At 44.5% G+C, this 14256-nt stretch overlaps 1 protein-coding gene across 10 annotated transcripts in view; it reads left to right on the forward strand.

Moving 5' to 3' along the window:
* TNRC6A (trinucleotide repeat containing adaptor 6A) overlaps positions 1-12239 on the forward strand; it is a 219026-nt gene extending 206787 nt beyond the window's left edge. For 7 of the 10 annotated variants that reach the window (XM_064362586.1, XM_012464632.3, XM_064362582.1 and 4 more), the window contains 7 exons: positions 2310-2468; positions 3386-3526; positions 5154-5261; positions 6993-7214; positions 8833-8903; positions 9645-9784; positions 10206-11858. In XM_064362586.1, coding sequence (XP_064218656.1) covers positions 2310-2468; positions 3386-3526; positions 5154-5261; positions 6993-7214; positions 8833-8903; positions 9645-9784; positions 10206-10581 — 1217 coding nt within the window. In that variant the 3' untranslated portion in view covers positions 10582-11858. Of the gene's footprint in view, positions 1-2309; positions 2469-3385; positions 3527-5153; positions 5262-6992; positions 7215-8832; positions 8904-9644; positions 9785-10205 lie in introns of all 10 variants that reach the window. The other 3 variants (XM_021672322.2, XM_012464633.3, XM_021672323.2) reach the window with 1 other exon arrangement.
* The last annotated feature ends 2017 nt before the right edge of the window (positions 12240-14256 follow it).

Below are 14256 nucleotides of genomic sequence, written 5' to 3' on the forward strand. Positions count from 1 at the left end.
CAATTCATTTGTAAACATTTTACCTAAAAAGAACTCCTGAACTATCATAGCCCCTCCACCATTCTCCTTTCCTAGCCATAAACAAAAACTAACCTACCTTCTGTTTTCCATAGATTTGTCTTTACTAGACATTTCATTAAAATAGAAGTATATATTTTCTGGCCCTTTGTGTCTGGCATGCTGTTTTCCAGGCTTATCCACATTGTAGCATACAAACTTCATTCCTTTCAAGAGTTGTATTGGAACATGCCACCGTTTGTTTATCCACTTAGGAAATGTCTTCCTTTCTTCAACCCCCATATCCATCTGCAAATAGCGCCGATTCTACTTCCAAAGTACATGGTTTATGCATGGATGACCCCTCACTATCTCAGGAGCCTCTAATGATCTTCCTGCTTGCATTGTTTCTCTCACCTCCAATTCATCTTCCACACAGCAGCAAAAGTGATCTCAAACAAATTAGATTGTATTACTTCTTGTCTTAAAACCCTTTAATATGAAAGAATTGGCCGGGCATGGTGGCTCACGCCTTAATCTCAGCACTTTGGGAGGCTGAGACAGGCAGATCACTTGAGGTTAGGAGTTCAAGACCAGCCTGGCCAATGTAGCAAAACCCCGTCTCTACTAAGAATACACAAAAACAGCTGGATGTGACCCACACCTGTAATCCTAGCTACTCAGGAGGCTGAGCGACAAGAATCACTTGAGCGCAGGTGCAGAGGTTGCAGTGAGCCGAGACTCTGACTCTAAAAAAAACAAAACAAACAAACAAAAAACTCCTTAGTGTGGCCTGCCTGCAAAGCCCTGCATCCCTACGTGAGGGTGTTGCAAATTGTGATGACTTCAGGGACTGGGATACAAACGTGGGTGGAGCTGGCAGGGCAAGGGCCAGCTTGGAGTGCTAGGTCCTAGGGCTGATTGTAGCGTGCACCTCCCACTTCAGGACCTTTGAAACAAAACATAATGGGGCATCCCTGCCCTCTGATCCCTCCCTGCATCGGAGATCAGGGTCCAACTCCTTAATGTTACTCACTTTCCCACTTAGTTTTCAGACAAAATGATTTTGCATTTTCTCAAACATGTCACACTTTTTCTCATGAGGCCTTTGTGCAGGCTACCTACCACCTGGAATCTCTTCCCCAACCCCTCACATGCTAGCTCTGCCCCTCCTTGCTACACACCCTCTTTCCCGTCTCCATTCATTAGGTTTCTGTTAGAATACAGTGTCACCAAGTGCAAGGACCCCATCCATCTGATTTACCTTTCTACTTCCAGCACTTAGCACAGCGGCTGACACAGTTCCAATGAGAATGGTGTGTCTTTCTGCTTGTATTAATAGTAAAGCATTTGTCTTTTTTTGTTTTGTTTTGTTTTGTTTGTTTTTCAGATGGAGTCTTGCTTTGTCACCCAGGCTGGAGTACAGTGGCATGATCTTGGCTCCCTGTACCCTCAGGCTCCCGACTAGCTGGTATTACAGGCATACGCCACTATGCCCAGCTAGTTTTTGTATTTTTTTTTTTTTTTTTTTCTTAGTAGAAATGGGGTTTCACCATGTTGGCCAGGCTGGTCTCCAACTCCTGACCTGTAATCCACCCGCCTCAGCCTCCCAAAGTGCTGGGATTACAGGCATGAGCCATCACACCCAGCCCACATTTGTCATTTTAACATGTGTTCAAAGATGTATCTGGAGAGTAAATCACAAGAAAACAAAGGGTCATCTCTAAGTGAAATAGTGCTTTTATGGGATTTCACACTTATTTTTGAAACAGCTATCTTTACCAGTGTGATGTAGTCACAAGAAGGAGGAGCATAGGGTAGAAATATGAACATCCTGATAGAGAAGAGTATTGATCTCTTTTTGTTGCGTATAATCTTGTGGGCATAGCGGTTTCCTGGATTCTCAGATCCACCTCTTTGCACTCACAGTGCTCCCTACCATGGTTCTTCCTTTATCACCATTTGTTCCCTCCTTCTGTGTTCCTCATTCATCCTCCAAAACAGGAATCTCCCACCAAAGAGTTCACCAAACTCATTCTCAATTTAGCCCAAAATACAAGTGTTTTAATGATTTGGAAATAATTTTGTACTAATATTCTGGTCACTTAATGATGTTTATGGGCCTCGTATCCTTGAAGTTCACGGTGGTCATTTTCAGACATTCTTCAAATGAGACATTAGAATCTCAATATAAAAGTTACTCTAGCAAACACAGATCCAATAGAAAGTGGTCATGTTACATTTGAGAAATGTAAGAAATAAATTTGATGGTGTATTTTGCTCACATTTCTCTGTTATTCTTCCCTTGTTAGGTGCTATTTCAAGTGGTTTCAGGCTGGAAGAGTCTCCATTTGTTCCCTATGACTTTATGAACAGCAGTACTTCACCAGCCAGTCCTCCAGGTTCTATAGGAGATGGCTGGCCACGTGCCAAATCGCCTAACGGCTCTAGCAGTGTTAATTGGCCACCAGGTAAAAATTTTTCTAACACTTTCTTTCATGAGACTATGTTTCCATTAAGGTTTTGTTACATCTGGACTTACTACTGATGTAGCCCAGATCGGCGTGATTAGACTGACCTGTGCGGATAAGAAGGAATGCAGAAGTGATAGAGGAAAAGTTAAGCATGAAGTCTTGGGCAAGTGAGTGTGTCAGCCTGTTCCCTATGCCTTTATGCTCAAGCAGCAGAGGTAGAAGTGAGTCCCATTGACCAGCATGAAGAATTCTGTTAAAAACTTTAATTCATTATTTCTCTTAAGTTGTGTCAGGGAGTAACTTGCAGTGTTTTCATTTGTACATAGGAGTTAGCAGAAATGCTTCTGTGGCCTGCTTTGTCCTAACTGCGTTGCAGTAGCTTTGTGATTTGTCGTAAAGCACTTTTAAATGTTACTGTTTAAGAATACAGGAATCCACGGCCAAGCACAGTGGCTTATGCCTGTAATCCCAGCACTTGGGGAGGCTGAGCTGTGAGATCACTTGAATCCAGGAGTTCAAGGCTACAGTGAGCTATGATTGCACCACTGCACTCCAGTCTGGGTGATAGAGCAAGACCGTGTCTCAAACATACATACATACATATATTTACACACATGCACACACGTATGTATGTGTCTGTATACATATAAGTACACACGCATATATGCATATATATGTGTGTATGTGTATATTCACATTCAGAGATTATTTCAGTTGTAAAAGCTTGCAAGTTATTTGTAAAGAATAGTTTTATAATACTAATTATATCACTGAACCATCCTCTTAGAGTGTTAGTATAAATTAGAAAACATTTGAGAGTTGCATAGGATTTAGGAATAAAGGTTTTGGATAGCTAATAATGGATTTTAAAATGATGATTAAGCTTTGAACTAATTTTAAATTTCCATTTCCAGAATTTCGTCCTGGTGAGCCATGGAAAGGTTATCCAAACATTGACCCTGAAACTGACCCTTACGTCACTCCTGGCAGTGTCATAAACAATCTTTCAATTAATACTGTGCGGGAAGTTGACCACCTCAGGGACAGGAACAGTGGTACGTAGGGGTGCAAATCAATTTCTGAGTGAGAATTAACAACACAGTTTAAGAATGGTTCATGTAGCACCAGCTACTCTGGGAGACTGAGACCGGAGGATCGCTCGAGCCCAGGAGCTTGAGGCTAGCCTGGGCAACATAGGGTGGGACCCTGTCTCTTTAAAAAAAAAAAAGGAAGAAGAAGAATGGCAAACAATTTCCTGTTTTCCCATAGGTGACTTTTTAATTTGGCTACTTTTTAAATGATCAGGATTTCATCATCCTTAGTATGGCAAACATGTATATTAATTTAATAAGTTAACACAAAGGACCAGCAAACCTTTGCTTTCCAGTAATTGTATTAACTGAATGCAAAAACAACAAATGAAGTTATTACTGAGTTACAAGATTATGATTATTTAAAAAACAAGACATTATACTTACTATTATATATATATTTATATACTCTGAATATTGAAGGACTTTTGTCTGGAAGAGCAAATTAAACTGTCTCAGAGAGTAAGAATAAGACCAATTTAAGGATCCCTGCAGTCCAGATGTGCTTTTTAATTGGTTAGCAAATAAAATTATCCTATTACCTGCCACAGGGTTACTTTTCATCTCAAGGCATTTACATGTGTTTCATCCATGATTTTGTACCAGAGGACTGTTAATGAAATGAATTTTTAGATATTAAAAAATACTTTCTTTTTAAAATACCATCTATACTTTTATAAAGCAAATGTGAAGCAGCCACCATGTTGCTTTAGATGTGTAATTTGCTGAGGTAACAAGTGTCTCTGCACCAGCGGAGAAGAGTCCTCAGCATTGTGAAGTGTCTGTATTTCACAGGCGGCGCTGCCCTCTTTGGGGGACACTAAGCCAAGCATAAATTCTCACAGCGTGGGAGTTAATTGAAGAATCTGATGGCCTATAGAAAGGCTCGGAAAGTCAGGAGAGTTTGGATTTGATGTTAAAGCAAATAGAGCATTGACAGCTTTGAGTGGAAGAATCTTTAAGATGGGGTAATCTGGCTGTGGTCAGCAGAGTGGTTTGGGTTGGTACACCAGTCAGGGAACTGGTATAGTAATCCAGATGGTGGTCAGGTCTAGAGCTCAACTAGAGCAATGGGGACAAACCCCCTACGTACAACTGAAGGGGGTTTTGAAAATGGAAAGCAACACCAGGTTTGGGAGCCTGAATATGGTGAGTAATGGAGAAGGCTGAAGGCTCAGCTCACTGGCAATGCCTGTGACTAGGTGCCTTAGAGAGCAGGCTAACCAGTAAGAAGTCCCTGGATCTCAGGGGCAAGTTAGGAGCAGCAAGACCCAAACCTCCTTTTAGACCCAGTGCTGGGAAGCAGAGCCCAAGTGCTGTCTTGGGTGGCTGGACCTCATTGCTAGAATGCATCCTCAAAGCCAATGAGGACAAAATCAGAGGGAAAATGCCTGTGCTGAGCCAAGGCAGAGACAGCTGGTGAACTCACTCAGCATGCTGTTTTGAAGGCAAGAAGGAAGATGTCTCAGGCATCATCTTGTTTCCTTTCTTGTGGCATACCGTTAGACCTCGATTTCTCTGGAAGCTTTTGCTTTTTCTTAACCTCCATGTTTCTTGCTCTGGTGGCTGATTGGACTCTTCCTTCACACAGGGTCATCCTCATCCTTGAACACCACGCTGCCTTCAACTAGTGCCTGGTCATCCATTCGTGCCTCCAACTACAACGTTCCCCTCAGCAGTACAGCACAAAGCACTTCAGGTGGGCCTTGCCTTCACTCGGGAAGGGAGGGTCATAGCCAAGGCCTCAGCTGTTGTTTTAATGCCCTCTTCTTTTTGTCCATAGTCTTCTCAGGGAGTTAAGAGGTTCTGTTTGTGAGCCTGGGAAATTATTTTTTTAACATCGTTTATTCCTTTTTAAACTTACTGTACCCAGCGGTCATCTACTAAAATCAGTTTTCACTGAACCACTCTCACTCATCTGAGAGCCGCAGCAGCTCTGTAATTAAATATAGTTTAATCCAAACTAGTTTTCAGACTATCTTCAGTGAAGGACCTTTAAAAAAAAATTGCCAGTCCTCGTAGACTGATACTTTTGTAAAATACAGTAAACATGAATTCCGAATTGCTAGGAAAATGATGGCACACTTGAGAGTTACAGGAATGTCAGGTTGCTACACATGTGCACTCTGAATTTCTGGACTCATCCTGCGGCAGATTAATATGAAACTGTGTTGTGACTGCAGCCACACCCTGAGTAGCACTGACCTAATACACTTGCACTTTGTAAGTTAAGTAAGAAAAGAGTTGATGGTGATGGAAGATAGGAATTGTTCCCCTCCTAGCTGTCCCCCCGTGCTTTTAGCATGACAGTTGATGTAGTTTACTGTGTACCTGGTCCCTGCATACCTACTCATGTCCCCATTGCTGCAAGGCCGTGTGCATCAGGAACAGGCCTGCTGTCTTTTTCTTTTCTCTCTTTTCTTTCCTTTCTTTTTTCACTGTCTTTCCTTTTCCGTTCCGTTCCTTTCTTCCTCTATTTTACTTTTCTTTCTTTTGCCATGCAGGCTTAGTTTTGAATCCTGGCTATACATTAGACCAATAGACAAATTACTTACCCACTCTGTCCTCAGTAGACTATGTCAAGATCACAGATAGCACATGCCAGGTGCCCAGCAGCCAATGCATGGCACAGAGAGGCAGGCACCCCGTGAAGATCTCCTGTGAAAATCTCCCGAGTTGGGGCTCTTTTGCAGTCCTTTCTTCCCTGAGTAAACAACAAAGTTCTAAAATTCATTTAAATGGCCTTTGAGTGACTCAATTATGGTTATTAAGAAGTTCACAATTGCTATTTTAGAGCAATTCAAATTGTTTTCCATTTCAATTAGAGTACAGTTTTGGACACTGGCCTACAAATTTCATAGGTCTTAAAACTATTAATAACAGATGAATGGCTTGATTGTTTTGAGGGAGGGAAGCAGTTTCCTTTGGGCTGATTTTCTTTTTTTTTTTTTTTTTTTTGTTTTTTTTTGTTTTTTTTTTTTTTTTGAGACGGAGTTTCGCTCATTACCCAGGCTGGAGTGCAATGGCGCGATCTCGGCTCACTGCAACCTCCGCCTCCTGGGTTCAGGCAATTCTCCTGCCTCAGCCTCCTGAGTAGCTGGGATTACAGGCACGCACCACCGTGCCCAGCTAATTTTATGTATTTTTAGTAGAGACGGGGTTTCACCATGTTGACCAGGATGGTCTCGATCTCTTGACCTCGTGATCCACCCGCCTCGGCCTCCCAAAGTGCTGGGATTACAGCTTGAGCCACCGCGCCCGGCCGCTGATTTTCTTTTTTCTCAGTGTAGTTTGATTTGGCGGTTTTAATAGAGTTTCTTTTGTTTGTTAGATTTGCTTTCTGTGGGCGAATGGATGTCGTTATTATTTAAATTTCCTCCTTTCTTAAACATTATTCCTCCCCTCTCCATTTTTTCCCCCCTTTGAGTAGCCAGAAATAGTGATTCCAAATTGACATGGTCTCCTGGTTCAGTTACAAACACCTCTCTGGCTCATGAGCTGTGGAAGGTCCCTTTGCCACCTAAAAACATCACTGCTCCGTCCCGCCCACCTCCGGGACTGACTGGTCAGAAGCCACCCTTGTCTACGTGGGATAATTCTCCCCTTCGTGTAGGTGGAGGATGGGGAAATTCTGACGCCAGATATACCCCAGGTAAGATGCAGTACGTAAGGTGGTTTTCTCTGGTTTATTTGCAGAACGCTAACCAGTACTAACAGTCGAATTTAATAGACACCTTAACGGTAAACTATTGAGTTACCCTCTGTCAGGTGGAATGAGAACTCAAAGAAATGATCCACCCAAAGACACACAGCGGGCCACAGTAAACTTAATGGAGTGGGAAGCTCCATTGTCTCAGAAGTTCCTCAAGAATACTTCTTAAAATGTGTAGTAACTTCCTGCTCGTGGGGGGCTTAAACCACATCACATGGAGCAGAAGCCAGTATTGGGCAAGTCTGGAACTGGACCTTGAAGAATAGGGCCTGTTTGGGTGGTTGCTTGGCCTGTATTCAACATGAACATTTGAGAGTGAAAGAGGGTGCTGTTGACTAATCATACAGAGCCAACAGCCATAAGCCAGAAGCAAACTCTCCTCATTCTATAAATGGCTAGCATTGACATCATGTCCTGCCTGCACCGGCTCCACACCATACACACACACATCCCCCAGATTAGCCTAGCAGTTTCCGCAGTAAATACACTCTGCCTTGCTTGCAAACTATACCAAACGTTCCCATTGTCAAGCTGAAAATGAGTAATAAAACCTCATCAGTATTTTCTGATCGAATGTGTAATTTCTGATCTTTAGACAGGTGATTGGCTGTAGGAAAACTTGCAGCTTTTCCTTTGGGTGGGGGTTAATTCACAGAAAAAGAACACTAAAGTCCATGCCAAGCTACCGAATGCAAGTTAACATAACTGGTGTGGTGTGAGTGGTTTTTGCAGGCCACAGACATCTATATGGGTGCCAGCTAAGACTGGCAGCACACAGTGAGGGGTGCTAGTGAAAGTGGCCCAGGAGCCTACCCCAGGGAGCCTTAATGCAGTTGAGTGGGATCAGGAAACCTGTAGGAGTAAGCCAGGTGAAGCCGAGGGGCAGACTCTGCCAAGGCCCAGACACCTGAGAAGCACAAAAGCTCCCGCTGGAGTAATGAGAGGATTGTCGGGGATGGGGAGGATTCCGTGAAAAGTGGATAGGCGTGAGCTGCGTCCTGAAGTGTTTGTGAGGTGCCTTGAGTTATAGATGGGGTCAGGGGTGAGGCTCTACTCCCAGGGGGAGAGTGGATGCCACAGAGGCCCAGCAGGAAGGCCAGATGGGGAGCCCCTGCAGTAACCCACGTGAAAACAAGGAGCATCTGTGCGATGGCAAGCTCTGGAATCCCCTTAAAGCTTCACACCCTGAAGGACACACAGGCAGAATCCTCAGTCATTACTGAAGCCTTTCCCAGAGGGTATCGTTTGAGATGATTTTAGCTCCTATCAATTAGAAGATCTCAAAGAGATAACGGCTGGGTTTTATGGCTCACTGCCCTCCCATGTGGTAAGCTGGGAGCCATTCTGAGCTCACTCTCCCCAGAGGCAGAGCCCCCTGCCATGGAGTTAATGCCTGGCCATGGCTAGGGGGAGCTCAGATTGTGAGCCTAGGGAGAAAGCATCCCCTGTAGAAGTGCAAAGGAAATAAAGGAAGCCAGGAGGCCGAGTGATCTGCTGAGTAACTCTAGCTGTATTCATCCAGTCCTGGAAGACTGACTTGTCCTTTTTTCTCGTTTAGGTTCCAGCTGGGGTGAGAGCAGCTCAGGGAGAATAACAAATTGGCTTGTTCTAAAAAACCTTACACCTCAGGTAAGGATACCAGATAACCCTGGTTTATGTGGCTATGTCAGGGAGCATGGGAACAGAGGTTTGGGTCTGGGTGTGAGACGAGGGCTTCTAGGTGGTAGTGAGCCCAGGCAGAGAAAGTACCAGAGGACTGGTCTGTAGACCTCAGGCAGGCTCTGGTCAGATCCCGTGGTTCACGCTGTAATGTGCCTGGGAACCAACCAAAAATACAGATTCCCAGGTCTCACCCAGAGATTGAGTCAGTAGATCTGGGCTAAGAGCTGGGACTCTGCATTGGTTTGAGGGCCTGCAGATGAATTTGACACAGGTGGTCCTTATTCGCATGTGGAGAAACCCTGGTCTGCCCCAAGGTGAGAGCATTTTCTTAGCCCCTGGCCTGCCCCCTTCTCTGGAGGCTGGGTGTTAAGCGCCCACCTCCCTCCTCCCCCAGGGAGCAGAGCTTTGATGGATGCTGTCCTCAGGGCAGGGAAGAGAGAAGACATGGAGTCATAGCAGGGACAATGGCTCATAAGGAATTGGGGATCTGGGGAGTGTCCAGGAGTCTAGAGGCCGGAAAGGTATGGCTCTGGGAGCAGTGGAGGTGGGGAGGGCGGCTCTGCACCCAGTTAGAGCAGTGAGAATCAGTGAAGAGTAATGCCAGCCCAGAGCCTCAGGGAAGAGAGGAGGGACAGCGGTGCAGCCTGGGACGGCCTCCCAGAGGACCCTCAGTGACCCCTCACTGGTGGTTCCCACGCTGTTTCCTAGATCGATGGCTCAACTCTGCGCACTCTGTGCATGCAGCACGGCCCGCTGATCACATTCCACCTGAACCTCCCTCACGGAAATGCTCTGGTCCGCTACAGTTCAAAAGAAGAGGTAGTGAAGGCACAAAAGTCTCTGCACATGTAAGTTGGCTGTTGGACTCCGAGTTGGAAGAGTCTTGGGGAAGGAATTGTGTGAGAGCACAGCCTGTCTTGGGACAGCGCACGGGGTCCTGTATGGGTGGCTCCTGTGGGCTGCAGCAGTGCCCTCGTTCCAAGATTGGCACTCCTAAGCGGGGGAAGCAGACCTGGCCAAATGGCCCTAGGAAGTCCCTTACATTACCCGTGGGAGACCGAGGAAGTTCACTCTGGGTAAAGCACCAGGCCCCAGAGAGCTATTGCCGCACGCTCGGTGAAGGGAGGGCGCACAGGTCACGTGGTGTGGTCTCTCCCTCTGCGCCCTCCATGGCTTCTCTAGCAGAGACAAGTTGCACCCTCACTTGGGAGTTAATGAAGCCCTCCTGATGCACCGTCCTCACATGTCCGCGGTGCCTCTCTCCTCTAGGTGTGTACTGGGGAACACTACTATTCTTGCTGAGTTTGCCAGTGAAGAGGAGATCAGTCGTTTCTTTGCACAAAGCCAGTCTCTGACCCCTTCTCCCGGCTGGCAGTCTCTCGGGTCCAGCCAGAGCCGGCTGGGCTCCCTCGACTGTTCCCACTCATTCTCCAGCCGGACCGATCTCAATCACTGGAATGGTGCTGGGCTGTCGGGAACTAACTGTGGAGACCTTCACGGCACTTCACTCTGGGGGACCCCGCATTATTCCACAAGCCTGTGGGGTCCTCCAAGCAGCAGCGACCCCCGAGGAATTAGCAGCCCATCTCCCATTAACGCTTTTCTTTCTGTTGACCACCTGGGTGGGGGTGGAGAGTCCATGTAACAGTGTAGATGCAGACTCACCGACCGGGACCTCAGACACGAGGGAAAGGAGCACTAAGTGGGGCTCGCCGCCTGCAGCCAGGGGCCGCCTGTGGGAACAGCTATTCTCTGCACATTTTCCACTTTGTTTTCCCCAGAACATATCAGTTTGAATACTTGAATCATGCAGGCCAATATTATAATGTGAAAAGGTATCTACTCTATTTACACTCCCAAATAGCGCCATACATGCTAAACCGTAGAGAATGAGCTCGCTTGTGTCTATTCATCATGTTTAGCCTTCGATTTTTTTTTCCTTCTATTCCTCCCCCCTTCCCTTTTTTTCTCTCTTTTTGCGAAACCATGTTTTGGGCTGATAACGTATGAGCTTTTCCCTTTGCACTGAATGATGTTCTCTCCGTCTCATCGGCAGTATGGGGGGCAGCTGTCCCAGTGTCAATGTTTACTCAAGGGTGTTCTTAGGAGGCGTGCGCTCTCTACTATGCCTTGATGTTGCCTACCTTATTGTGGTATCGTGGAGTTTAAAAGATCAAGTTAGGATGCTGACTTAGGATTATTAATGAAAGTGTTGCACCAGTTTTTTCATGTTGTAAAACTAAAGAATTTCGCTCTGCAGTTTGAAAAACTGTGGCCACAGCTGTGACTTGCAGCCCACCTGCCACCCAGGACGGGCCCTGCACTTTGAATAGGCTTTCCATTTTGTTTTGGAGGTTCCCACGTTGAACCTTCTTGTTTACAGATGTTTTTGTTTGTTTTTTGAGAAAAAAGAAAATGTTTACTCTTCCATCATTTAAAAAAAATGTAAAAGACAAAAAAAAAAAAATGGAGGATGATTTAAAAGATGCTTTCTATCTCTGGGAAAAAGGAGCAGCATTTGGCCATGTTCTTTTGTTTTTCTATTCCTGTCCTAAATCAAAGAGCATGGTTCTCAGGAAAACCAGTTCCCCAGTTAAAAAAAAATAAAAAACAAAAACAAAACAAAAAAAAAACTCCTTGTAGTTTCTTATAGGAAAAAAATAAAAACCCCAACTTTTAGCACTGATACTACATATTGCTCTGTTAAAGAATTTTCTCTGCCAAAAAAAAGAAAATACAAAAAAACGCTTAAAGCTGGAGTTTGACATTCTGCTTTCAGATGCTGTCTTTTTATTAGTGAGTGATGATGGTTTGCTAATAATCAATAGGTAATAATTTTTTGTAATCCCATCAAGTGGCTCCATATGTTTCTGCTCTCTTGTGACTGTGTTAACGTTTAACTGTTGTACCTTAAAGCCGAAATCAGTAACTATGCATACTGTAACCAAGGTATTGGGCTTACAGAGTTGTTTGTTGTATAAAGAAAATTTTAAATGTTGTTGCAAACTAACGAGTTACACCATTTTAAACTTTCTTTCCTCCCCCTTTTTTTGCCCCCAAATGGTATTATAATGCTTGCTTAGTCGAAGAAGAGAGACTAAACAAGGGTAAAAATTTTAACAGTACAGAATTTGCCATCATTTCATTGCCTTGATTCTAACTGTTTGTGTCCTAAGATGCAAAAGAAGTCAGTGGCTTTTAACTGTTTACAAATAGAATGTGATTGTAAAATGTACAGTTTGGTTGTGTTTGAATTATGAAATTTCTTCAGATATAATAAACCATGACTTTTTGGCTGCTCAACATTAATTGTCTCTTTTTTGTGAATTTATTTGTAGGCTCTTTTTTATAATGAAAGTTTCAAAGTTGCTATGTATGAGGGTTCTCATAGAGCAACTGATTAAAAATCTAAGCAAATATTTGAACATTTTATCTGAACTCATCACAATTTCACCCTGAAATAATGTGAGAACAATGGGAAACTGTAGCTTGCTCCTTCCCACCCTCTCTGAGCATCTTTGGGATCTTGTTGCTCAAAACTCTTCTGTGACTTCATCTTCCCCACCATTTGTGCCCATCTCAAGCCTCAGCAAGAAACCATGTGGAACATGAAGCTTAATGACTTGACAGTGTACTAGTGTTAAACTCTCATACCTCTGTTACAAAGCGAGAAACGCCACACCCGGACTGGCCTTTTCTTCCCCCTTCACGGCCCTCGCTTCTCCCTGCAGGAGCTCGGGGCAAAATCTGTATATGGATTTCAGTGTATTACTTCAGATCATGCTCCAACTTGACAGGTGTAAGCTAATGTTGTCGGACACCTTACGATAAGCAGATGTTATTCAGTGCGTTCAATGTATATTGACTTCCATACTGGTTTTTCCAAAAACCAAAGGTAGCTTTGAAAAACCATGTCTGGAAATGTTTGGAGCGTTAAGCTGATTGACCTTCTGACTTTGGGGCTTTGAGTAGTATATAATTCATAACTGCGTTAATTGTATTGTTAAAGTGTTTGGGAGTTTTTTGCGCTTGTTATGTGGAAATAAAGTGTTTGATTTAAAAAATTTTTAAAGTGGTTCAGATCTTTGCCTAGTCCTTAAATAAATACAGCTCTATTCCCTGAGCCAGTATTACTTCTCGGTCTTAATCAATCCCAACTGCCAGTGCTTGGGTGCTGCCCTTTGTCTGGCACAGACCTGCAGCTGATTGTGCTGTACCCTGGCTCAGGGGCCTTCCCGTCACTCACAGCCGCCAAGAGTTGGGGTAAACTTTCTAACACAGGCACTTAAACGCGCTTTCTTTTTTCTTTTTTCCTTTCTTCCTTTTCTGTCTTTCCTCCTTTCCTCCATTTTTTTTCTTTCTCCTTTCTTCCTTTTCTTTTTTCTTTCTTCCTTTTTCTTTTTCTTACTTTCTTTCCTTTTTCTATTTTTTCTTTCGACAGGGTTTCACTCTGGATCTCGACTCACTGTAACCTCCGTCTCGCAGGCTCTATTTTCATCCCTCAGCCTCTCAAATAGCTGGGATTACAGGTGCATACCACCAAATTTGGCTAAGTTTTGTATTTTTAGTAGAGATGGAGTTTCACCATGTTGCTCAAGCTGGTCTCAAACTCCTGGACTCAAGTGATCTGCCCATCGGCCTCCCAGAGACCTGGGATTACAGGCGTGAGCCACCGCGCCTGGCCCCCAGGCATTTACACATTTTCAAATACCCTCCCAGCTCTGCATGCCTGGATTCGTTCCCAGCTCTAGTGATCCTCAGCATCTCGGCAGTGTTATGCTCCCCACCCCCAAAGACTAGAGGATAGCTGGCTCTGGGCTTCCTTCCCACATCAAGAGTAATTAGCTCCTTTCATCATTTTGAGGTACTGTGCTAGGCCACCACATGCTGAATAGGCTCTCACTCATCTTTGTAATCCACCTTGTCAGATAGATGGTAGTGGCTGAATAAATACTGCAAGGAATAATAGCTGTCATCTGTTGACATCTGTGAACAGGAGATTGTGGCAGTGCCACACTGTTGGCTTGTGCAGGTGGATGAACTGGGAATGACACGAAGGTCAAAGCAAGGTCCTTGACCCAGAGGATCAAATTCAGGTTAAATAGCATGAAGGTAGGGGCTGAGATGAATGCATCAAGACTGAGGAATGGCCGTGCATGGTGGCCTCATGCCTGTCATTCCAGCATTTTGGGAGATTGGGGTGGGAGGATCACTTGAGCCCAGGAGTTTGAGACCAGCCTGGGCAATATAGTGAGACCCAGTCTCAAAAAAAGAGGTAGGGGGATGACAAATTCAGGTTGCACTGAGGAAGCCGTCTTAA

Source organism: Aotus nancymaae, unplaced genomic scaffold, assembly GCF_030222135.1.
Source record: "Aotus nancymaae isolate 86718 unplaced genomic scaffold, 86718_ANA_hifiasm-v0.15.2.pri h1tg000049l, whole genome shotgun sequence".
Taxonomy (NCBI): Eukaryota; Metazoa; Chordata; class Mammalia; order Primates; family Aotidae; genus Aotus; species Aotus nancymaae.